The sequence below is a fragment of the Capra hircus genome, chromosome 5 (genome assembly GCF_001704415.2).
Source record: "Capra hircus breed San Clemente chromosome 5, ASM170441v1, whole genome shotgun sequence".
NCBI classification, from domain to species: Eukaryota; Metazoa; Chordata; class Mammalia; order Artiodactyla; family Bovidae; genus Capra; species Capra hircus.
In genome coordinates, this window is record NC_030812.1 from 28,484,357 (window position 1) to 28,508,780 (window position 24,424).

Sequence of the window (24,424 nt, forward strand, 5' to 3'; positions counted from 1 at the left end):
TTATGGCAGAAGGTGAAGAAGAACTAAAGAGCCTCTTGATGAAAGTGAAAGAAGAGAGTGAAAAAGTTGGCTTAAAGCTCAACATTCAGAAAACGAAGATCATGGCATCCAGTCCCATCACTTCATGGGAAATAGATGGGGAAACAGTGGAAACAGTGGCTGACTTTATTTTGGGGGGCTCCAAAATCACTGCAGATGGTGACTGCAGCCTTGAAATTAAAAGATGCTTACTCCTTGGAAGGAAAGTTATGACCAACCTAGATAGCATACTAAAAAGCAGAGACATTACTTTGCCAACAAAGGTCTATCTAGTCAAGGCTATGGTTTTTCCAGTGGTCATGTATGGATGTGAGAGTTGAACTACAAAGAAAGCTGAGTGCCGAAGAATTGATGCTTTTGAACTGTGGTATTGGAGAAGACTCTTGAGAATCCCTTGGACTGCAAGGAGATCCAACCAGTCCATCCTAAAGGAGTTCAGTCCTGGGTGTTCATTGGAAGGACTGATGTTGAAGCTGAAACTCCCATACTTTGACCACCTGATGCGAAGAGCTGACTCATTTGAAAAGACTCTGATGCCGGAAAAGACTGAGGGCCAGAGGAGAAGGGGAAAACAGAGGATGAGATGGTTGGATGGCATTACTGACTCAATGGACATGGGTTTGGGTGGACTCCGGGAGTTGGTGATGGACAGGGAGGCCTGGTGTGCTGCGGTTCATGGGGTCACAAAGTGTCAGACATGACTGATTGACTGAACTGAATTGAACTGAGTGCCGGAGTTTAACAGCATCAACCTTTAGTATTTCAAATAGCTCAGGTCGAATTCCATTACCTCCCCTAGCTTTGTTCACAGTAATGCCAATAGTAAACTGAAACATGTTTATATGGAGCTACCTGTCTTTCTTTCCGTCTCAAGATGCCATTTCATTTTGATGGGCACTTTTTGTTCCTTCTGTCCTCCAACAAAAAGGGAGGGGTGGGAGAGGTTTGGGGAGCTTCCCAGGTGGCTCCTTTGTAAGGAATCTGCCTGCCAGTGCCAGAGACGTAGGAGACACAGATTAGATCCCTAGTTCGGGAAGATCTCTTGGAGGAGAAATTAGCAATCTTCTTCGTATTCTTGTCTGGAAAATCCCATAGACCAATGGAGCTTTGTGGGCTATATATTATCCATGGGGTTGCAAAAGGTCAGAGAGGACTGAGCTTCTGAGCAGGTACAAACAGGAGGAGTTAATTTCAGGCAGTTCAGGGAAAACAAAAGCTTAAAAAAGAATATTGAGAGAGTGGATGGGAGGTGAGCATGGAAAGAAAAGTCTCCTATTCAAATGAAAAGCACATATGATACAGATACATATTAGCATCTATACAGAAATCAGTTGGCTATTGTGGTAGTGTAAAATGTTCAGTGAATTTACGTGAATAAATAAATAAAAGTAAATGCCGCTCAGTCGTGTCCAACTCTTTGCAACCCCATGGACTGTAGCCTACCAGGTTCCTCCATCCATTGGATTGTCCAGGCAAGAATACTGGAGTGGGTTGCCATTTCTTTCTCTAGGAGATCTTCCCAACCCGGGGATTGAACCCAGGTCTCCCACGTCATAGGCAGATGCTTTACCATCTGAGCCACTGGGGAAGTCTTTACATGAATAGGATTTTATAAAAGAGGATCATTTCCAAGCTGGAGATTTGAATGGAAGGAAATTGTTTTAGATGGAGGCATTATGGTATGGTAGTGAGGTGCTGGCTCTTAGATCTAACAAATCTTTATTCAAAGTCTGGCTCTATCACTAACTTGTGGGTCTTTAGGCAAAGTACTTAATCTCCCTCAGACCTAGGTTCCTAATATACAAAATTAAGATCACAGTTCTTGCCTCACAAATTTATTGTGAGGATTAATTCATACTTATTACATTTTACATATGGTGTTTGATACATAATAAGAATTCCATTAATGTTGTCAGTTACTCTAAGTGAATAGCAGGGACCCCGTAGGCAAGTCTGGAGTGTGTATGTTGGGAGCAATTCCTGAGTAAGTGTGACAGGGGTGCTATGGTAGATTCTCCTTGTAAAATGCATTCCTATTTTGGGAGTCCTAAACTAAAACAGGGCCTTTCCCTTAAACACGTTCGTTCTTGGGTGCTTTCGTATTTCTTCTTTTTTCCTTCTATTTTCTCATGAAGGCAGGTACATTGAGCCCAGCCCAGTCTAAGGCAGGTTTGCTTTAGGAAACTTGTCTGCTGTAGAACAAGGAGAAAAGAGATAGGTCAAACTGTAATGGGATGACTTCTAGTCCTGGAATAAAGACATCTTTGTCTTGTGATGCTATGCTGTTCTGTGACTCTAGCTCCTGAGAAACAAGACAGAGATGAAATCTTAGAATAAAAGTTTTCAGATGCAATTAATTGTTCATTAGTATCCAGAAGTGGCAGATATATGAAGTTTTTCTTTTTAGGGCAGGTCAAAGATGAGATTTGATTATACTTCTAAGAGTGTTATTTGCTTCTTGAAATTTCCTCTGGTATCTTTAACAATGCGTTGCCCAGAGAAGCATAAGAGGCATTGTCTAACCAAGAGAAGGTGCATTCCTCTGCATATATAGAGGCAAGAAACAGGAGCAGCAGTGGAGAAAGTCAGACCCAGCCTGCACAATGAAGAAGCAGAGTAAGGAGGAGGCAGCCCCACACTGTGAGCTAAGTAAGTAGCCAGCAAAAGGCATATAATAGCCCAGGGACTCTACCCACCAGAGCAGACCCGGAACACGACAAGGAGGCTCCAGCCATTTTATTTTCTAGTTGCAGTAGAAGTTCCCAAAGGAAAGGTTCTGTTCTGGAGGGACTTCATTAAGCCTTTCTGAAAATCCCCGTATGTGTTGCAGAGAGATTCTCAGAATTAATTTGTGCATTTTCTTTTCTCTCTAGAAATTCTCTATGGAAACCCGCCTGTATCAGATAATTGATGATGCTCAGCCCAGTTTTTTTAGGTCCCTGAATTTGCTCGTACTTTGTACTTTATTTTGATTTTGCTTTTTGCAGTTTACCCTCCTTTCCTCTTCTCTTGGACTCCTTTATCAACTAATAAAAATTTCTCCTAGCAGTTTTTACACGAAGAAAGATGTTGGAAGGTTTTATGCTTTTCTTCTCTAGGTCAATGACTTGGTTAGATAAGCTTGGTTACCTTTAAGGAAAGCGGTTATGGGGGCGATGTGGGGGCCGGGAGAGAGAGGGGTCTAAGACTGTTTCTGGCAGCTGTAAAGGACATTGTAGAAAATTAGGGTGGTTAGTCAAACTATTTTCTCCTTTCTGAAGCACCACTAGCCTGGTCATCTTCAGAGAAGACTCTGGGATGTGCGATTGAAACTGGGAATGGAGCGGGACTGCTTTTGGGTAGGTGGAAAATAAAGTTTGGGAGAAGAAGCGAGGCAGCTGAGTAGGAGAGAGGAAAGCAATTCAATGCCGAGACTTGGGAGTAGGGCATCTGATGCAGTCGAACTGGCTGCGCTAGCTGATGCTTCGCGGTTCCTCCCAGCTGTGGGGTGCTCTTGGTGGGGCAGTAGATACTATGATGTGGCTCTGGGGGCGGAAGGTGGCTATATTTTGCGGGGTGGAGCTGGAACTCTCATAGAGCCGTGTCTCAGAAGCAATGATCTTGTCTTCCAGGGCCTAACGAGGCCACGGCGGACTACAGCAGGAAACGTACTCGTCCGCAGGTTGCTAGCGGGGTGGGAGACTCCACAACACAGCGTGGTTGGGACGAGCTCCAGCACTAGCTCAGCCGCAGACAGCTCCCGCCTAGACCTCCGTGGCCCCGCCCCCAGTCAGCCTGCAGTGGGCGGAGACTCGGGATCCGTAGTCAGCCTGGCACGCGCGTGGCATATATGCCCCACGGCGCATATGAAGAATCCAACCCAAAGGAACGTGCGGCTGCGACCCTGTGGGTCAGCCGCAGGGCGTGTAGGGGGTAGGCTGGCGTGGCGCTGGCTCCAGGGATATGGAGCCGCCGGAGCGGGGACTGATTATCAGGTGATTGCGGAGCCGGTAAGGTGGGGAGCGGGCCAGGTCAGAGGTCACGCGGGCGCCCCGCTTTCCCGGGCTCCGGGCGGCTCGAGGGCCAGCCTGGGAGCGGGCGCCGGGGCCGTATTTGGCGTGCGGGGCGCAGGCCGGGAGGGCCTGGACGCGGGTTCCAGACGGAGCCGCATTCTTCAAAGGAAGAGCGAGAGGAGGGCCCCGGGAGGGGGAGCGGGAAGCGAACGCCGGAGGTCGCAGGGGCCTCGTCCCTTCCCCGCCGCGGCCTAAAGAGACCTCAAGAGAAAATGGCTGAACCCCTGGGCGGACCTGCCGCGGTCCCGGGACCCGTGGTCGAAGGTCTGCCGACCCCGCTTCACGCCGCGGGAGAGGCCGACGGACGCGGGGCAAGGTCCCCTCGGCCTCCTTATCTTCGGAGCCCTGATGCCCCGTCCGCTCCCTGGGCCTCCCGCCGCCGCGCTTCAGCGAAAGAATTCATTTTACTACAGGCGACATCCAAGAAGCGCCTCTTCGTGTGAAGGGCCTGGACAGACCGCAGAGTCCTGGTGTGTAGATCGGTTTTAGGGCTGTTTGTGCAGCCTCCAGGCTCTGGAACTTTTGTAGCGGCGTTGTCGCACTCCGTGTGTGAGAAGGGTGGCTGGCTGCTCGACATCTGTTCGGTTTCATAGGTTCCTGCTGTTACAGCTATGTTTACTTTTGGATGTTCTGTTTTTGTTTGTTTTGTTTTCAATTGGTTTCCCCCAGTTCTCTTCATATATCAGGCTATTTCAAAGAGCATCATTGAAGGAGAAGTTGAGTAACCTGGACTTGAGTTTTCCTGTGTGTAAAGATATTCTCATACCGTCCACTGCTTTCTCAAGGAGTGTTATGAAGTTAAGGGAATGTGACACCTCTTTAAAGTGAAAATCAAAAGCAAAAATTCTATGGAATGCGAGGCAAGAGGAGACAGGTTTCCAGAAATTTTTGCTGGCCATAGTTCTAGTGAATATTGCTGCAACTAGGGGGACCTTGTGTTTCCTCCCTTGATTCCCGTGGAATCTGAACCCCAACTAGTCTTGGCTCTGTAAACCTTTGAGCAAGATTCTTAGCCTCTTTGTTGCTTTGTTTCCACATAGTTAAAATGGGGATCGATAATATCAGTCTTAAAGAGCTGATGGTGAATATTGAATTAATACACATAAAGTGCTCAGAACATTTCCTAGCATGTAGGAGTTTTTGTTGTTATTACCTGTAAGTGCCTTCTTTTTCCCTAAAAGGTTCCACAGTAAAGGAATTCTGATCCCCTGAACGTGTTACCCGTGAACCCTTAAGCCTGTTTTTCATCCTTGTCATTCATTACCTGAGGGTATAGTATGATTACCTGTGACAACAGACTTTCTGCTGAGTTTATTTTATCATTAACTAAGACTACATGGAAAACTCCAGCTATGCAGTACTGTCCATGATAGCCTTGTTGGGTAAATAAAAACTTCTTTGACTGTTTAGTTTTTTAGTGGATACTATTTCATTTATAGTCTTGGCCTAGGCCAGGTTTTTTTTTCTGAAGTCAATGCCCCAAAGACCATGATTGCAGCATACTTGGTTCCTCCTGTTTCCAGGATGGCTGTGGGACTTGGGTGGAGAATTTTGGGGCAGCCTGGCTGTACTTCTTGTTAGTGAATGGGGAAGCTGTACATAAATCTTACTCTACTGTTAGAAAATCAGCAGTGATCCTTTGGAATGTACACAGAGATACTAAGCAACTTTGGTTAATTTTTTCCTTTTTAAACATTTACTTATTTTGTTTATTATTTATTTGAGTGCATCGAGTCTCAGCTGTGATGTCCTCGCATCTCTCTGTGGTGCTTGCTCAGTAGTTGCCTCTCTGCATGTGGGATCTTAGTTCCCCAACCGGGAATCAAACCTGCATCCTCTGTGTTGGAAAGTGGACTCTTCAAACCACTGGACCACCAGGGAAGTCCTTGGTTCAGTTTTGACTCAGTGAAGTGATGAGGTTACACACTGGTATTTACAAAGCAGCATCTTTTCTAATATTTGACTTTTAATGCTAAGAGCTTGGGTGGGTGCTGTGAAATCAAAGATGTCTTTTCCCCCATTTCCTTATTGTATATATAAACAGAAATGTCTGCTGACAGACTTATGCTGTTTATGTGAGCTTAAAAGTTTCTCTCAGGTTCTCTTGCTACTACTTGGAAGGCTCTAATGAAAGACTTCTGTCTTGAGGTTCTCTCCTTCCAAAAAGCTGCTGTTTATATAGGTAGCAGAATTGGGACCTAATTGCAAGATGAGGAACTTTGAGTTTACAAAAAAGAACATCATTTAGTGCATAATATGCTGGCCTGATTTGACTGAAGTACATATGGTGTAAATTCAATTATTTTTTTTTACTAAAGATTTTTAGCTGGAGTTTCAATATCAAAGTCTCCCAAGTGAATAGAATGAATATACAGAAAAGTAGAAAGATACAGTAGACCTGAAAAGTACTGTAAAAGCAATTTAAGATAATTAAGATTTATGTAATTTTCACACAACAGTAGGATACAAATTCTACTCAAGCTCCCATAGACTGTAAACTAGGAGGCACTGGAACATATCCAGGAACATAAAACAATGTGCAAAAATTTCATGATCTAAAGATATTAAAATCATACAGAGTCTGTTCTTTTATCACTGTGGAATCATGTTAGAAATCAATATTGAAAGATAGTTGCAAATAACCCACATATTTTCAAATGCAATGTGACATTTACCAAGAGAAATCTTCAACTTAGCCTTTGAAAGTCTCAATAAAGTTAGACTGAAAAAAACAGAGGAAGTGATTGCAGAGAAAAAAGCATTTAAATGAGAAATTAGTATCAAAATTAAAAATTAATATTAAAGATACTTCAAACAAAATCCCATGTATTTGGAAATTAAATGTCCACTTTTAAATGATGGGTATACCTGAGAAGCCTTGCAAGGAAAATTAGAAAATATTTGTAATAGAATAAAAATGAAAAGACTGTTTGCTAAGATTTGTTGCATGAAGCTGAAGCTGCTCAAGGCAGTTAAATACAGTGTGGAATCTTGAATAAGGTATAAAAACAAATAATGGACTTGCATATAATTTGGTGAAATCTGACTCAATGTTCTGATGAGAAAGTTGGAGTCTAGGGAGTTCCCTGTTGGCCTAGTGATTAAGATTTGGTGCTTTCACTGTCAGGCTGGGGCTCCATCCTTGTTTTGGGAACTAAGATCCAGCAAAAAAAAAGAAGTTGGAATCTAGAATCCATTTTCTCTCTTGGACAGAGATTTCACAGAAAAGATCAGACTTATTGTGTTTTATTAACTCTGTAAGTAATTATGAGACTAATCATTTAGAATACTAATAGTAAAAATTTATTTAAATTTTAATTTATTAAAAATTTTGTCTTGAGATACTTTTGTTTAAAATTATTTTACAGGCACCTTTTCACACTTTGTACTTGGAGAAAAAGCACACTACTGTCTCAATTGTTTACTTTTTAAAGATAAACTTTCAAGGCCTGTCATGAATAGGAATTTTCCTCAATTGTATTGAAGACTTCTGTGCCTTCTGAAACAGGATATCAGTCATCACAATAAAAATAATCTGTAATAATTGAATTGATTCCTCGTGAGTAGGTCAGAAATGAGAAACTTTTGATAATAACAATATTAATAATAATGTTCTTTTAAAAATAACTGCCCTTAACACTTCTGGATACTTCTATTTTATTTATTTAATTAATTTATTTTTTGGCAAGGGAGTTCCTATGTTTTCTAAATTAGCATGAGGTGCTATGTTTTACATTCCAGAAGATACCCCGCCACACCCCTACCCTCACCACTGGCTTCTGAGAAAATTGAAACTTGAGTTCACTTGAGTTGTAGATAAGAGTTATAGATTCTATCCCTAAAAACCCATCAAAATGAGGGGAAGTCAGTCTTTTAAATATTTGGATTAATCTGGAGGCAAAGGCAGAGATTGAGTGATTGCCTGCAGGCCTCTCTGTGGAGGCTGATTAAAACCCACTTCCCAGAAATACTTTTTACTTCAGTTTGGTTTTGAATTCTTGCCACCGAAAGCATGATTAAAATTTTTACATTTTTTTCTATTAAACATCTCTTAATCATATTCTGAAAACTACGATTATTTTCAAGGTTATCTAATTCAGTAGAACAGTTATTCATTTCATATAGTAAGGGTTCAGTCATACAGAGGCACAGAATGCTTGTTTTGAACTTGTTTTTATTTGTTCTTGCTAATTCCTCTCCCTCTCTTCTCTCCTTTCCAGAATCCTATTCTATGAATTCAGACACTCAGGTATCCTCCATAGTATTGGGTCCTGCACCTTCTGTTCAGATACCTGTTGCAGATGGTAATTGATTGCTTTGTGCTATTGACTCATTTTTATTTGGAATTAGGCTTAAGCCGGTAACAGTTTACCATATTGTCCTTCTTGTCCTCTGTTCCATCAAAAATTGTCTGCATTTCCCCCAGGACTTTCCTGTGGCTCAGTTGGTAAAGAATCCGCCTGCAGTGCAGGAGACCACCTGCAATGCAGAAGACCCAGGTTCAATTCCTGGGTTAGGAAGATGCCCTGGAGAAGGAAATGGCAACCCACGCTAGTATTCTTGCCTGGGAAATCCATGGACAGAGGAGCCTGGCGGGCTACAGTCCATGGGGTTGCAAGAGTCGGACTAAAGCACCATTGTCCCCCAGCCAACAATATCATGGAGACCTGCTCCATTCAGGGGTCACCACCTGGTGCCTTAGGCTGTAAATGAAGTGGATTTATAACCACAGAGACCTGCTTCATAACTTATGTCCAGTTCTGAGATGAACTGAGATTAGCTTCAGGTCTGATTTCTTACAGCAGTAGTGCTTACCTAGGGCTTCCCTGCTGGCTCAGATGGTAAAGAATCTGCCTGCAGTATGGGAGACCTGGGTTTGATCCCTGGGTTGGGAAGATCCCCTGGAGAAGGAAATGCAGCCCACTCCAGTATTCTTGCTTGGAGAATTCCATGGGCAGAGGAGTCTGGCAGGCTATAGTCCATGGGGTCACAGAAAGTCGGACACGACTGAGCGACTAACACTTTGAGTACTTGTAAAGGCAGTCTAAGTTGCAGCCTGGCATAAAAACCTCTAGGGTGGTTAGGCTGCTTCAGATGAGAATGCAGCAGGAAAATTCTGAACTAGCTCCTTATAGAGTATTTAATGAGACTGTGCTTTGCCTAATCGTTCTTGATTCTAAATTTCTCCTTTAGAATTTCCATTCCTTTTCTGTAAACTTCCTCCTCAGTTCAGTAACACTTAAGATAAAGTGGGTCAGTTCCCTACAGAAAGAAAACTGCAAAGGTATCTTGGTAACCCTGAGATTAGAGCTTTGTGGTTAAAAATAACCATTTGATGGCTACACACACTGAGTTTCCTAACTTTCTTGTTGGTTAGCCCTTTTCTCCCAGACCCTCTGTCTCCCTGCATTTAAAGTTAGCAGCAAAATGCAGGAGGAAGGGAAACACTGATGATTAGTCTGCAATGAGCCCTCCTGTCACGAGGGTGAGACTGCCCTCCTCCCCAAGCTCTTCACTGCAGGTCTTAGTCAAATGGCAAAGGGTTCCTGTTTGGTGGTTTCCTTGCAGCTTCAGATTTTAGCCCGAAATGTGGCAGGATTTTCCAAGTTACCAATTCTGGGGGAAGTCTGATGGAAATATAATGTCCAAGGATGATCCTTTGAGTAAATCCTACCAAATAATGGATGAAGGTTGGAGAGGGGATTGTCGCATTAGCCTGACTATTTCCTTCTAAAAGTTAAGATTTTAGTTGATCAATGAGGCTAGTTTGGGGATGTTATATATTGAGCCCTAGACATCAGTGATTTTAGAAGAAAATGAAATGATTCTAAAAATTGGCAAATGATAATAGAAGTGTGAAAGTAAGGGGAAACCATTTGTGAGATTAATGTCGAAAACTGATGTAGAGCTGAGTGACCAGAGAAGAGGGCTGAGAGGGAGCTTTATCACCATAACCAATGTATTGCCTATTCAAAACTTAATTTATTAACAATAAAAATAAAGTAAATTGAGATAGAGTCAGGTCAGTCTTAGGTGTTTAGGTATTAAAAGATTTAATTTCAGTATTTCTAAGATGATTATTAATATTAGAGTATTTTGTTAATTTTAACTCATTTCGTCTCAAATCTGTTAATTCAGAAGATGCTTTTGGAGACCATGGGGACTCTGCCAGTCTTGGTGCCATCAACCCTGACTACAGTAATTCCTCAGTTCCTCAGTCCTCCGGGGGCGTCTCAGAGGAGCCCTTCACCACCTACCTGGATGAGAATCACGCTGTTCCTGAGGAGAAGGTTAGTGACAGGTCCTTGGAGGAAAACATTATTGTCTAGGGAAAACCTATGAATTCAAAGTCTGCTGGACAACTCAAAATCAACAACCTCAGAGTCAGTTCTGGCAGGCAATCTCTGAAGACTGAATTTTTGTAGTAAGAGTAAACAGAAACTGTTAAGGAAACTAAGGTCCTTGAAAAACAGTTGCCAAGTTGTACTAGTGAGTATTTTTTGATCCCGAAACAATGAATTTCAGGTTCCCTTTTTTACGGTGCCTTTTGTCCCATTTGCATAGTACTGATATTCTTGCTGGGGTTTTAGAATGAAAGGCTGTTGGAAAGGGCAAGTAAGAGAAGGGTTGGACTCTTATTTGGACAGAGAGTGGACCAGCTTATTGATAAGCAGTGGATAAGATGGCAGTTAAACTTGGACACACCTATGTCCAACTTCAGAAATCCTTTGTTTATGAAACTGATATTGTTGCTTTTTATGTGATAAAATAATAAATTAGATCAGCAGTTTGGAGGTGATAATTTTTTTTCTCCAAGAGACACTTTATTATTTTTTTTTTTAACTTTTTATTCTGTATTGGACTATAGTCAATTAACAATGTCGTGATAGTTTCAGGTGGCAGCAAAGGGAGTCAGCTGTACATATGCGTGTGAATCCATTCTCCCCGAAGGTGATAATCATTTTGCTTTGTTTTCCTCTCTCGTACAGTACTCTTGTTTTAGCTTTCGTAAACTCTGGGTCTTCACAGGACCAGGACTTCTTATGAGCGTTGTGGATCCAGGAAACATTGAGTGTGATTTGCAGTCTGGAGCACTGGCTGGATTTAAGGTGAACATAGAGTCCTCCCCCTTTCCTTTTGAAAGACACGCAGCGCACCACAGCCTTTTCCTCTGCTCTGCCTGCTGGATATCAGCCTTGGTGGCTACATGCTGATTCTTCATTGGCTCTGACACTTCGGTGAAAAGTACTTTTCCATCTGTTTTAAAATTTTATTTTGTCATGTAGTTGGTTTTAAATTTTATTTTACCCAGGTAGTTTCCCTGAACAAAAGTGAAACAGCAAATGGGAAAAACTAAGACTCGGAAAGGTGCAAGGTGAGCTAGCAAGTTCTGTGCAGAATGTGATAGAGAACTCAGGCCACTGGGTCCCTGAACGGGGCGCTTTCCTGAGTGCACTGTTTCCCATCCCCGTTGCCAAACAACCAAACCAAAACGTCCAGTTATCTCGAGAGTATAATGGTGGGACTTTGTTCTTCTCTAGCTGCTGTGGGTTCTTCTGCTGGCCACCATTGTTGGGGTCCTGCTCCAAACGCTTGCAGCTAGGCTGGGAGTGGTCACCGGGCTTCATCTTGCTGAAGTGTGTTACCGTCAGTATCCTAGGGTGAGCAGCGTTTGTCTGTTACTCATAGGTAACTGTGTGTCTGGCAACCTGTGCTGTCCCCCTGCCTCCCCCTGCCCCCATACAGAAATAGTGGAGGAAGAGGGGATCTGTGTCCCTGAGGACTGGCAGTCCCAAGGGAACTCTGTAGCTTCTCTTGCTGCTAAACCATGTTTCTGCACTCCTTCAAAATCTAGCATGAGACTCACATTTACCAGAAAGTTTCCTTAGACGTTTCTGTGTGAGTAAACACTTACCTTTTACTATGCCTTTTGGCACCAAGCAGGGCCCAGTCCACACAGGGGTGGGGGTATTCCCTAAAGCTTTTTCTTCATTCATCCATGTTACTCCATTACTTTGCATTATTCATATTTTCTTTTTTGTTTGTCTTTGCTGTCAATCTGAAGTGAGTTTTTTTCTTTTACTAGGGCATTTTTGGCAGGATCTTTGAATTTGTTAATGATGCTTTTTCATTTTACCTTGACCCTGGAGTTTACACTGTCCTCCATAATTTCTTTCTGGATATTTAGGTCTTTCTTGTTCTTGCTTAAGTCAGGAATGGATAGACGCAGGGTCTGGAAGATAGCTTTAAACTGACTTGATCTTTAGATAAGTATCTACCTCCAGTTTTTTCTTAGTTTAATCTCCTTTTCTGGCTGTGAGAGAGTATCTTTACCTGCCTTTTGTTTGTTTTTATATGCATCTCAAAAAAAAAAACAACACCTTGGTAATTTATAGTTTGTTTAGCTTCTCTTTCTTCATGTATCTCAGCTGTTGTTTTTTTGTGACTATTTTTTCAGTAGTAGGTACATGGAAGTGGTCCCCCCACTGCCCCCTGCCTCAGTGAGCTGGCCCTACTAAATTTCTGTTTAATTAATTATTTGATGAGATTATCTTCCAGGTTTTGTTATTGGACACCCAGTTCCACCACTTTGCCCTGAGTCCCTTTAGCATGCCTGTCTTTATGACTTGCTTGTGCATTATTACACTAAGGATGACTCCAGCCTTTTCATGTTTGTTTTGTCTCTTCAGCCATGGTCGGGATAGACTTTTTTCTATAGTATTTCTGTTCTCTCCTGAACAATATTTTGACCGTTTTAGCATCCTCATTTCCCCCTAAGAATTTTAGGATTGTTTTTAGGCAAAAAAAATTAAGCGGAAATAATGAATGGAAATTCCATTTTTCTGTCAAGTGAAACAGAAGGAGAAGAAATTGGCATCAGCTGCTGCCCTGACCCTGACTCACAGGCTCTGCCACAAAGAGCAACCTGGCCCTCTACCTCCATCAAGGGGCCAAAGCTGAGTTCTGGTCCTTCATCTCTAGACCTAAGGTTTAATAAAGGACTCTTTATGGATCATTGCCAAAATGTGAATTCTAAACTATGGGGGAAGTTCTTAGAAATGATTAATTAGAACCATATCTTTCTGCTGTGTGGTGTTTAGGTTCCACGAATCCTTCTGTGGCTGATGGTGGAGCTGGCTATCATTGGTGTAGATATGCAAGAAGTTATTGGCTCAGCTATTGCCATCAATCTCCTGTCTGCAGGAAGGTGAGGGGTTTTTCTTTTCTTTTCTTTTTTTTTATTTTTTATTTTTTTAATTATATAGACAAGATTTATTTATACCATAAATATTTCAACAAATTCCACTTTCTACGATGAGTTCAATCTTCACAAAATTAGGATGAACAGCACCTGTTTCCACTAGGATCCATAGCATTGCACAAGGTGACAGTGAGCGTGAAAATCTTAATGATGACCACCAGAAAGAAGGTCAGCACAGCTGATATCACAGATTTTTCAGTGTTCCAATACAAGTTCTACCCAAATCCATAAAGAAAGACATACGCATAGGAAACTACAAATTGAAAGCAAGTCTATTGAGATAAATATTGGACATCAATTGTATGAATCTTTAAGGCATAACTGCAGACATTCTTCAGACATTCTTCAAATTCATAGAATGACAACAAAGTATGGCTACGTACAATCCATTCGGTTTTATAAACCACTCATGAATAACCTCACAAGCCATTGAAAACCAGATGACACTTTCAAATAGCTTTGATCTACAAGCAAGGCTGTAAGACAGAAAGTTAAAATCGAAATACATGAACTAAATCCTCAATAGATATGAAAACATCCCATGGAAAAAAAAAAAAAAAAAAAAAAAAGAAAACATCCCATGGTAGTGAAGTCAATTAGCATTAGTTATTAGGGCTTTCATGCACAGACTCATCTCTGATCGATGTGATCCCAATTCATATTTGGCAAAAAATATGAAAGCTGATCTTAACAGTCATATTATTTTTCTTTGTACCCTTAAAAAGAAAAATGAACATGAAAAACTAAATTAAGCTTGGAGGCTCACATTTCCCAATCGGTATACAAAGCAACAGCATGTCAAACTTTCTAATTCACATATGCATTTAAATGAAATTCGATGAAATACCCCTAAATAAACACATACTTCTATGCCCAATGTTTCCCAAGGCAGAAAACACTCAATGAATGAAACTGAGAGGGTAACAGCCAGGAAGGCCAGGGGTCTCTAAAGGGAGGAAATGGGGTGCAAGTGTCAGACAGTTGTTATCTGTCACTTCCGAGGCAGGAGGAAACAAGCTGTTTTCTTTTTTCCCCTTCTTGATACAAATTTAAAAAGAGGTTTTCTCTTACAATTCTGTGTTGCTATAATGACACCTGGTTCCGCCTGAACTTCACTTTTCTCATACTTTGAGCTGACCAAGGGCATTTTTCTCATGGAAAGGTTTGCCTTAAGCTATGTGAATGTACTATGTATTTACCCTAGACTGTATCTTCAAGTAGGTTCTGCCTAAAGGCTCAGAACTGACTTGACAAACCAATATGCTTTACTCATACATGGTTCTCCTGATCTATGTGAATGAAGCTATCCATTTGCTCATATCAATCATTTTATGGCCCAGGATGACTCACCTGGTGCCACGGTCATCTCCATATATCTTGTGGGTGAGGGGTCTGCTGCCATTCCTTTCTCTAATGAGTAGACTGCTAGTAGCTAGATAACATCCAGCCAAAGATGAGTAGGGGGCACTCTTTCTGCCCCCTTCTGATGTCTATGTCAGAAGCTTTCTCTCTTTTATACTTTAATAAAACATTGGGACACAAAAGCTCTGACTGATCAAGCCTCATCACTGGCCCCGGGTTGAATTCTTCCTCTAAGGAGCCCAAGAATTCAAGCATCTTTCATGGTTAGACAACAACCTTTCCAAACAATGGTCTTTTCAAAAAAAATGATGATAAGTGATGAGTATGCATATGTCTACAAATGAAATGGGACCCATATGTCAAACCACATAAAAATATATCTTCCCTCAACATACATATAACACAACCAGGCCTTCATATGCATCGATTCTCCAACTATCAAGTCATACAAACATGGATATAAAATATCACAATACATTCCAAAGTTTAAAAGTGATGGATATTGACTTTCGCCCACTGGTGCTTCTTTTTATGTCACCTCCATTATATTAGCTATGACAATGAATCATGTGCTGTGCGAAGTCACTTACATCATGTCCGACTCTTTGGGATCATATGGACTAGGCCCCACCAGGCTCCTCTCTCCATGAGATTCTCTAGGCAAGGATACTGGAGTGGGTTACCATGCTCTCCCTCAGGAGATCTTCCTGCCCCAGGGATCGAATCCATACCTCCCATGTCTCCTGCATGGGTATGTTCTGCATGTTCTTTACCACCTGGGAAGCCCCAAGACACATGAACATCAGTGGATTTGGGGATCCACGGGGCATATACAGAACCATTCCTCCAGCAAAACTGAAGAATGACTTTAAAATCTCAAGCAAAACATGAGTATACGTGTTCACAAACTTCATGGAGCAAGGGTTTCTTCGATCTGAAAACTGGCGTCGATGAAGGACTGTGTGAAGAATACTTCAAAGTCTATTTGGCAAACACAGCCTACGTTGGCTATATTTAGTCCTCAGATGAATGGAATGTCATGAGTACTGGGCGTTTCAAATAAGCAGCCTGTGAAGCTGTTGACACTTATTGGGATGCGTAGTATACCACATTCACACATTTCAGTAGCATTGGTGCAAAAACGATACATTTCTCAGGGGAAGCTTCTACATGGACTCTTGGGATCAGAGCTCTAACTCATACACACATACTTTTCCTTTTAAAATGATCCTGCATGATGAGCAAACAAAACACTGGATGAACACCTAGACGGTGAGCTCTGTACTAAATGATTTTAAAGCCAGTAGATGGAATGAGCTGATGAGGAAGACTACAAACGAGTCATCTTCTTCAACTTGGTCAAACTGCTCATAGTCATACAAGTGAATGAAAAGTTGAGCCTGTTGTCATTCAATCCAGACGAAGTTCAAGGGAAGCTGCGATGCTCACTGCCCTTGAAGGAGTCCGCGTGGAATGAAGAAGTACTGTGGGAGGTCTATTAGTAACCACCATGTCTTGGGTCCTCTGGATGACCTACTGTGGTCCACAGCCCTGCGCTCTGCTCGCTGGATGCCAATCGACTGGGACCCAGGAGCCCACGAAACGAGCATTCCCAGCTGCAATGGTGAGCCCTGAGAGCACAACTGGGGACCCCTGGCCCCGACGCGCTGCCATGTTCATCCCGCCCCTGGGTTTTTCTTTTAGAAAGTAATCAATGTTTTGTGAGATTTCAAAACAAGTATCAAAACAAAAGTCCTTCCCAGGTGGCTTAGTGGTAAAGAATCTACCTGTGAAGCAGTAGGTACAAGTCTGATCCCTTGATTGGGAAGGTTTCCTGCCGAAGGAAACTGCACCCCACTCCAGTATTCTTGCTTGGGATATCCTGTGGATAGAGGAGCCTGGCAGACTACAGTCCATGGAATTGAAAAAGAGTTGCACATGACTTAGAGACTAAGCAACAACATAAAAAGAAAAACACAAGTCATTTTCAGTTTCCAAGATTCACTCAAGTATTTTTTTTTTCTGTAGAACCTTTCTGAAACTACCTTCCTTTCTCCTGGCAGATGTAGGCTCTATATCTTTCATGTTCTCATGTTGGGTAATACATACCTGTGTTATCCAGTATGTGGCAGTGTGTATTATAATTAATTTGTATGTCAGTTTTTCCCGAGTGAGGTCATTGAGAGATAAGACCAGTGCTTTTCAGTTTTGTGTCCTGAATGTCTGAAATACTAGACAAAGTTTGAATGAATGTATTGTTTCATTTTGACAAACCTAGACAGTGTGTTAAAAAAGAAAGACATTAGTGACAGAGGTCCTTATAGTCAAGGCTATGGTCTTTCCAGTAGTCATGTACGGATATGAGAGCTGGACCAAAAAGGCTGAGCGCCAAAGAATTGCTGCTTTTGAACTATGGTGCTGGAGAAGACTCTTGAGTCCCTTAGACAGCAAGGAGATCAAACCAGTCAATCTTAAGGAAATCAACCCTGAAGACTCATTGGAAAGACTGATGGTGAGGCTGACCTCTAATACTTTGGCCACCTGATGCGAATAGCTAGACTCATTGGTAAAAGACCCTGATGCTGGGAAAGAGTTATGGCAGAAGGAGAAGAGGGCGACAGAGGACGAGATGGTTGGATGGCATCACTGATTCAATAGGCATGAACTTGGGCAAACTCTGGGAGATGAGATGGTGAGGCACAGGGAAGCCTGGCGTGCTGCAGTCCATGGGATCTCAAAGAGTTGAACACGATGACTGAACAGCAACAACACATGGTTTCATTTAGTGCTGTGATCCTGAACTACCCGGGGCCTGGCCTGCTTACCATGGGTCCATTTTCCCAAGTCCTTGCTCCTGCAAGTGTCAGATGTCTGGAGAACTGTTGGGAAAAGGGTCATTCTCAATGTTTCTTTTCTTCCCTTAAATCTCTGTTTTTCATCTCTGACCTAGGATTCCACTATGGGGTGGAGTTCTCATCACCATTGCAGATACACTTGCATTTCTCTTTTTGGACAGCTATGGTAAGGAGCATGGGAATGGAGGGGTCGGTCAGAGGAGCTGCTTTCCATCATGTGATTTACGGGGAAATCTGCCTTCTGTGGACTCACTGCTACATTTTCCCCTTCAGGTTTGCGAAAGCTAGAAGCATTTTTTGGTTTTATCTTCACTGTTATGGCCCTCACATTTGGCTATGAGGTGAGTATTACAGGCTATTCATTAACTTAATTTTTTTAATTAGCTTTTTAAAACAAGATTTTTGTTCTTTTATTATAAGAGAAAGTAGCTTTTAACAAAAAGCCAAATTCAACCTTATGCCAATTTTAAAGGAATGAATTGTAGCAAAGACTAGTGTCCAGGGAAGGCCTGCAGAGACTCTTAGTTCAGTTGATTAGAATTTCTGGAACTTTGGAAACTAATCTCCCTGGTTGGCCATCCCAATAACTGAGCAGCCTTGGAGAGGGTTAGGAAAGGGGTTGCGGGGTTATTCTTGGCTGTTACCTATACAGATTTTGTTTTTGCTCATCCTGGTTGACAGTAATTGCAGCTTGGAGTATCTCTGTATTGTAGCAATGAACTATAGGGGATACAGGGCCTATTTCCTGGTTTGTGCCCCAGCCCCAACACTCCACTGGGTTAAAACTAACTCTACCATTATATGTAGTGAAGTGAAACCCAGCACCTTTCTATGTCCAGTCATTATAAACTGACTTCTCTTTATTGCCCTAGCTAATAAGCTTTTAACAATATATCTGCTCTGAGGAGATGATATACCTTGGTCTAAGGCTTCCAAGGGAAATGCTGAACCAGGAAAAAAGTGTGTATGAGAAGAGTTTTTGAGTGAGTCTCAGCAGATGCTAGTGGCAAGCATAAGTGATTTTTATATACATGGTGAGCACAGAAGCATGGTTAGTGTGGGTAATCAAGAATTGACTATTCTAGGTGTGTCTCACAGGAGTTATTGTGGCACTAATATCAATAAGGCCCTTAGCAGCTGTTTTATTGCTTTAGAATATTAATTGCATTCTGTACACATCTATTTTGTTTCTATAAAATACAATACGAAATGTCTGGACACTCTAGTCCTAAATCCTCTGAACTGTGCTGCTTGGGTTTTTTTGGGTGGTTCTGTGTTCCTCGTTTCCTGTGTAGTTGTTGATGAAGGGGATGAAGGAGTAAAGATGTAGTGTCTCTAGTACTGTTACTCCCTAGTCTCATGCTCCAATAAAGGCTAATAGCTGTTCTGTTTGTGTGTAGTATGTTACAGTGAAACCCAGCCAGACCCAGGTCCTCAAAGGCATGTTCCTGCCATCCTGTTCAGACTGTCATACCCCACAGATCATGCAGGCTGTGGCCATTGTGGGCGCCATCGTCATGCCACACAACATATACCTGCATTCTGCCTTAGTCAAGGTGAGCAAAACCATTCTTATCTCAGTGGCCTGCATAGTTCATGGGACCTTTTCCTTTAATTGCCAGGGACACACACTTAGTTTACGACTGTTAGAGCTCTGAAGGAGCATGGTGTTTTTCCACAGTTGGCCTCCACACAGTTGGATTCTGTTTTTACCACAAAGGTGACCAGAGATAACAGACCTCATAGAGAAGAGACTAAAGTCCCTCCTAAAAATGCTGAAGGTGGACCATGTTTCCCAACTTTAAATCTCAGAAGCCTGAATGGCCTCCTAGTGGTCAGGGAAAAAAAGTCCAACCTGGCTTTTACCAGTCAGTCCAACACAAATCATTAGCTGGGAGATTTCAGAGACTTTTGTCATGAAGGTTGTCTCCCGCTTAGGTCTGAAATCAGGTTTTTTTAGGTCAGCGGTTCTTCCAGCCACAGTAACTGAGGTCTCAGAAGTCACTTGGTCACTTTTTCCAATTTGGGGGTGTGTGATATCATCACAGGGTCATGACTTCTTACTCAGTGAACCAGGATATAAGCGGAATCTCACACATTTCATGTGATCAGTTGTTTGCCATTGAGGACTTTCAGTGGACTCCATACTCATGGAATATTGCAAGTAACTTGTTCCAGCAGTTTTAAAAAAATGACTGTTGCTGTTACCTCTCTAGTCCAGACATATAGACCGAGCCAAAAGGCAGGAAGTTCGAGAAGCCAATAAGTACTTCTTCATTGATTCCTGCATCGCTCTCTTTGTTTCCTTTATCATCAACACGTGTGTCATCTCGGTGTTTGCCGAAGCATTTTTTGAGAAAACCAATGAGCAGGTGGTAAGTAAGCCAGGGACCTGGGTAGTAGTGAATGCGAGGATAAAGAGAAAAGCTGATTGGGCCAGAAAAACATGACAGTGACTTAGAGCTCAGGGGAAATAGATCTCAGTGCTGCCCACTAAATCATTGCTCCAGTCGTGGTTTACACTGTAGGGCTGTGGTGCAGCTCAGCCCATCCTTCCCAGCTTTTGACTGGGAAGGGAGTTTTCCTCGGACAGAGGTTGCCTCTTGCTGTTAGTGGCTTCACGTCTGTTGGCTCCTTCTCATCCCCTTCCCCTTCCTGTTTACCAACTGGCTGCCTGCCAGTCCTACTGGTGATGACAGGTTGGGAGGAATCAACACACAGAAAACAGAATCTGTGGCTAGACAGGCTGTTTCGTCACTTTGAACTCTCTGTCCTCTTGACTCCTGATTGCCAGTCTGGTTTGGATGACTCCTTTGTTTCCTGTCATAGGACCTCTGACGCCCGTCTCTGCTTTGACTAAGGGCTCCCTCTTCTGGGTGTCCTCTCATGTTTGCGGCCAGTCTCTGCTCTCATCAGAACCCATGTCCAGTTTCTTGCCTTCGGCATCTGTCTCTCAGATGACCTGTGTGTGAGCTGTAGGAGAGGTCTTCTTAATCTGAGTCCTGACCTCAAAACTTAAAGTCATTCCTAAACTACTTTGGTTCCAGGTTGCGGTCTGTAAAAACAGCAGCAGTCCCCATACTCACCTTTTCCCAGACGATAACTCAACACTGGCTGTGGACATCTACAAAGGGGTAAACCTGTTCAGATTTCTGATCTTTGCCCCGAATCAAGATTCTTAGCATAGTATCTGGTCTTTTCTGAGGGTTCACTTGAGAGCTCAGCGTATCTTCTCTGGATTGTTGAGTGTTGTTATTCAGAGGTCCCATGCCAGACAAGCCTTTTGGATTATGGAGGGAAATATAAGATCAGCTGAAAAAATGAATTGTATCCATGATTCTTAAACTTGTGTTGATAGCATTTTATGTTATAGGCGTTAACTGGCATCAAAGAAAGTGTTCTTAGTAAAGTGGTCTTTTGTTTTCATATTTGTTCTCCTCCCCAACCCCTCAGCCGTGTGCCTGGAGACTTTATTTATTTATTTAGGCCATGCTGTGTGGCATGTGGGATCTAGTTCCCTGACCAGGGATCATGCCATGCCCCCTGCATTCGGAGCATGACGTCTGAACCACTGGACTACCAGGAAAGTCCAAGGAAAAGTGGTCTTTACTGGGGCCTCTCTGTCCCTTTTATGCCAGTTACATTGTGAACCTCCAAGAGTAGAATAAATAGTATGTAGCATCTCCAGAATTCATTTGTGTTTTCTCTCCATTTCTATCACCATCTTCCAGAATACTGTATTAAGGAATATAATTTGGGAAATGTGTTGTAGACGTTTTTTTAATAGTTAACACATGAGCTGAGGATAAAGGCTTTAGGAGCCTAGAGAAGAGAAGGGACTGGGCTGAGGAGGAATGGGGGCCCATCCAGCAGAATGTAGGTTGAAAGCCTCTAGAATGAGGTCAGGACCCGAGTCTAGCTCCTGGGACAGTGCCAGCACATTGCTTGGTAGAGGTGGGTGTGTAGCCAGGAATGGGAAGTGACATCAAGGATATGTTTGTGGTGTTGTCTCAGGTGACCTTTCTCCCTTGCCTCTCCAGGGTGTTGTGCTGGGGTGTTACTTCGGGCCTGCCGCTCTCTACATCTGGGCGGTGGGGATCCTGGCTGCGGGGCAGAGCTCCACCATGACAGGAACCTATTCCGGCCAGTTTGTCATGGAGGTACGTGCTGCTGTGACTGGGATAGACGAGAGGAAGAGGACATTGCCCTTTTGTCCCTTCTTAGTTCTGTGCCTCTAAGGTCTTCCCAAACCTCCCCAGACCTTTTTCTGTTTCCTCTTCCAGACATTCATCCTCCTGTGTTTTCTTCCAGGGATTCCTGAACCTAAAGTGGTCACGCTTTGCCCGAGTGATTCTTACCCGCTCTATTGCCATCATCCCCGCTCTGCTTGTGGCCGTCTTCCAAGACGTGGAGCATCTAACAGGGTTGAATGACATCCTGAATGTTCTTCAGAGCTTACAAGTGAGAAGGGAGCTGGGGAAACTCACATCCCGTTGAGTCAGGAGGCATTCTGCATTGCCCTTAGGTACCAAGCCTAGTGTGGGTGTGGGGAAAATTCAGAGGAAGAAAGAGGCACAGTCTTGGTCTATGGTGAATGCATATGAAATCTCTGGCATCTCAAAGGCTTTTAGAAATGACTTGTTTTTTTTTTCTAAGCCTGTTGAATGGGAATGATAAGCTGTAATTACGCAAAGAACACAATGTTATTGTTTGTTAATCCAAGCAAACATTAAATAATGTATAAGACACTCCTTGGTTTTATAGCGGTTAAGAAAATTCGGCAGATACTAATTCTGTTAAGACACTATGAGCATAATTGATGCTAGGTTCATGTTACAGATTTCCACATAACCCTGCAGCATGTTGTGATGACAGGAATAATTTCTCACAGAGTAGGTGAGGCAGGGTCTGTGGTTCTGTTTTGCTAAGAGTGCTGCTCTCTGGGGTTTTACAGGAACCCTCCATAGCCTTGTCTGAGCTTCGTTTTCTCTTTTCTAGCTTCCCTTTGCTCTCATACCCATCCTAACATATACGAGCTTGCAACCAGTGATGAGCGAATTTGCCAATGGACTGTGAGTGTGTTTCTTTTAGTTCCCAAAGATGTCGGGGGGAAGGGTATCTTCATCAAACAGGCCAGTCAGAAAATCAGTTATAGGGGAGCTATATGCTTTAAGAAGTGATTGCTAGAGCTGCCCCTTCAATCTATGACTTAGAATAGACTACTGGGGACTTCCCTGAAACTAAGGTCTCACGTACCACAGAGAATGGCCAAAAATTAAAACCAAATAAGCACAACATTGTATATCAACTTGACTTCAATTTTTAAAAAGCTAAAAAAAAATGGAGATAGAGATTGTGTATGTAACAAAGGAGGGAAAGGACATTTTTTGTTCTAATACCTTTTCTATACATCTTTAAAGGACATGCGTATTTGAAATGACTTGTTTCATCTCTAGGGACTCAAGACTTTTTGCAGTTTTAGGGCTTGTTCCATTTTTAGGGAATTAAATAATAGGGATTATTTGATAGTGTTATTTTTCCTCTTTCTGTGTGTGTGTGTGTGTGTGTGTGTGTGTGCCACTCAGTCGTGTCTGATTCTTTGTGACCCATTGTAGTTTGTGACCATGGGGTTCTTCTCCAGGCAAGAATACTGGAGTGGGTAGCCATTCCCTTCTCCATGGGATCTTCGTGACCCGGGGATCAAGCCCAGGTCTCCTGCACTGCAGGAAGATTCTTAGCTGACTGAACCACAAGGGAAGCCTTTCTTTCTCCCTAACACTGGGTAACTTTGACCCTTTTAACCTAATCTGGGACATAAGATCTACTTTTAAGTTTATTTTGAAATGCTGCTTACTCCTGCCTAAGGAGATACAGTGTCTTTTTCCATCTGTGGACAGGGTGGACTGTTCCACCGATAACTGTGCTGATTCTTTTCACAGAGGCTTGAGGATCGTGGGCGGTATCGTGGTCCTCATCATCTGTTCCATCAACATGTACTTTGTCGTGGTTTATGTCCAGGATGTAGGGCATGTGGTATTGTACGTGGTGGCTGCAGTGGTCAGCATAGCTTATCTGAGCTTTGTGTTTTACTTGGTAAGTCCAGTTGGAAGGGGCAGGGGTGGTCAAGGGGGGCTAACACTCAGAAGAGAAAGGACCCAGAAGAGCACATAGCTATCTATCTTTAGGTTATTGACACAATTTACATGAAATCGTTAAACCGACTGTGACTAAAGAATATTTTTAGCCATAAGTTCTCCCTTGGTTCCTAAGTGGTGTCATTTTTCTGTCATTCCATCTGATTTCCATTCCTAATACTTCCTAATGAAAGAGTGTAGTATGTTTGAAAAACTCAAAGAAGATCAGCCATGTAGAAAGTAGAGAGTGGTAAAAGATGGGGTTGGAGAAGGGAGCTGTGTCGTGTGATTTCAGATCTTTGGAGGGCAGCACATGTGTATTCACAGCCCTGCCCAGCTCTACTACTTAATAGCTGTCCAATGTTGAAATTAGTAAATAGAGATATTCTCTCTTTGAATTATTCTAGAATTATTAAAAATGATGGTTATAAAACATAGCTCTGTAAAAAAGGAATGCAGAATTATGTATACCTACATAATCAAAAAATTATCAAAAGTCTAGAGTAAATTATGTAAAAATGGTAAGAGGAGATGCCTTAGGATGGTGGGATTATGGATATATTCTTTCTCTATTTTCCAGATCTATAATGTTACTTATATCAGTGAAAAGCAGTGATAGCTACAACACATCCACCTCCCTGTTCTACACAGGTTTCTCTGAAAAACACAGGATTCAGGATTAGGGACAGCAGAATTTATAATGTATCTGCTACAGAGAAT

The 24,424-nt window shown here is 42.5% G+C and overlaps 1 protein-coding gene across 12 annotated transcripts in view; it reads left to right on the forward strand.

Annotated features, from left to right (window-relative positions):
- LOC102190935 (natural resistance-associated macrophage protein 2-like) overlaps positions 3,901 to 24,424 on the forward strand; it is a 32,123-nt gene continuing 11,599 nt past the window's right edge. For 2 of the 12 annotated variants that reach the window (XM_018047771.1, XM_018047772.1), the window contains exons 1-15: positions 3,901 to 4,013; positions 8,312 to 8,395; positions 10,230 to 10,381; positions 11,081 to 11,200; positions 11,633 to 11,752; positions 13,193 to 13,299; positions 17,666 to 17,736; positions 17,844 to 17,911; positions 18,971 to 19,126; positions 19,787 to 19,945; positions 20,618 to 20,704; positions 21,611 to 21,730; positions 21,882 to 22,031; positions 22,569 to 22,642; positions 23,510 to 23,663. In XM_018047771.1, the coding sequence (XP_017903260.1) occupies positions 8,323 to 8,395; positions 10,230 to 10,381; positions 11,081 to 11,200; positions 11,633 to 11,752; positions 13,193 to 13,299; positions 17,666 to 17,736; positions 17,844 to 17,911; positions 18,971 to 19,126; positions 19,787 to 19,945; positions 20,618 to 20,704; positions 21,611 to 21,730; positions 21,882 to 22,031; positions 22,569 to 22,642; positions 23,510 to 23,663 (1,611 nt within the window). In that variant the 5' untranslated portion in view covers positions 3,901 to 4,013; positions 8,312 to 8,322. Of the gene's footprint in view, positions 4,029 to 8,311; positions 8,396 to 10,229; positions 10,382 to 11,080; positions 11,201 to 11,632; positions 11,753 to 13,192; positions 13,300 to 17,665; positions 17,737 to 17,843; positions 17,912 to 18,970; positions 19,127 to 19,786; positions 19,946 to 20,617; positions 20,705 to 21,610; positions 21,731 to 21,881; positions 22,032 to 22,568; positions 22,643 to 23,211; positions 23,256 to 23,509; positions 23,664 to 24,424 lie in introns of those variants that run through there. The other 10 variants (XM_018047777.1, XM_018047770.1, XM_018047775.1 and 7 more) reach the window with 8 other exon arrangements.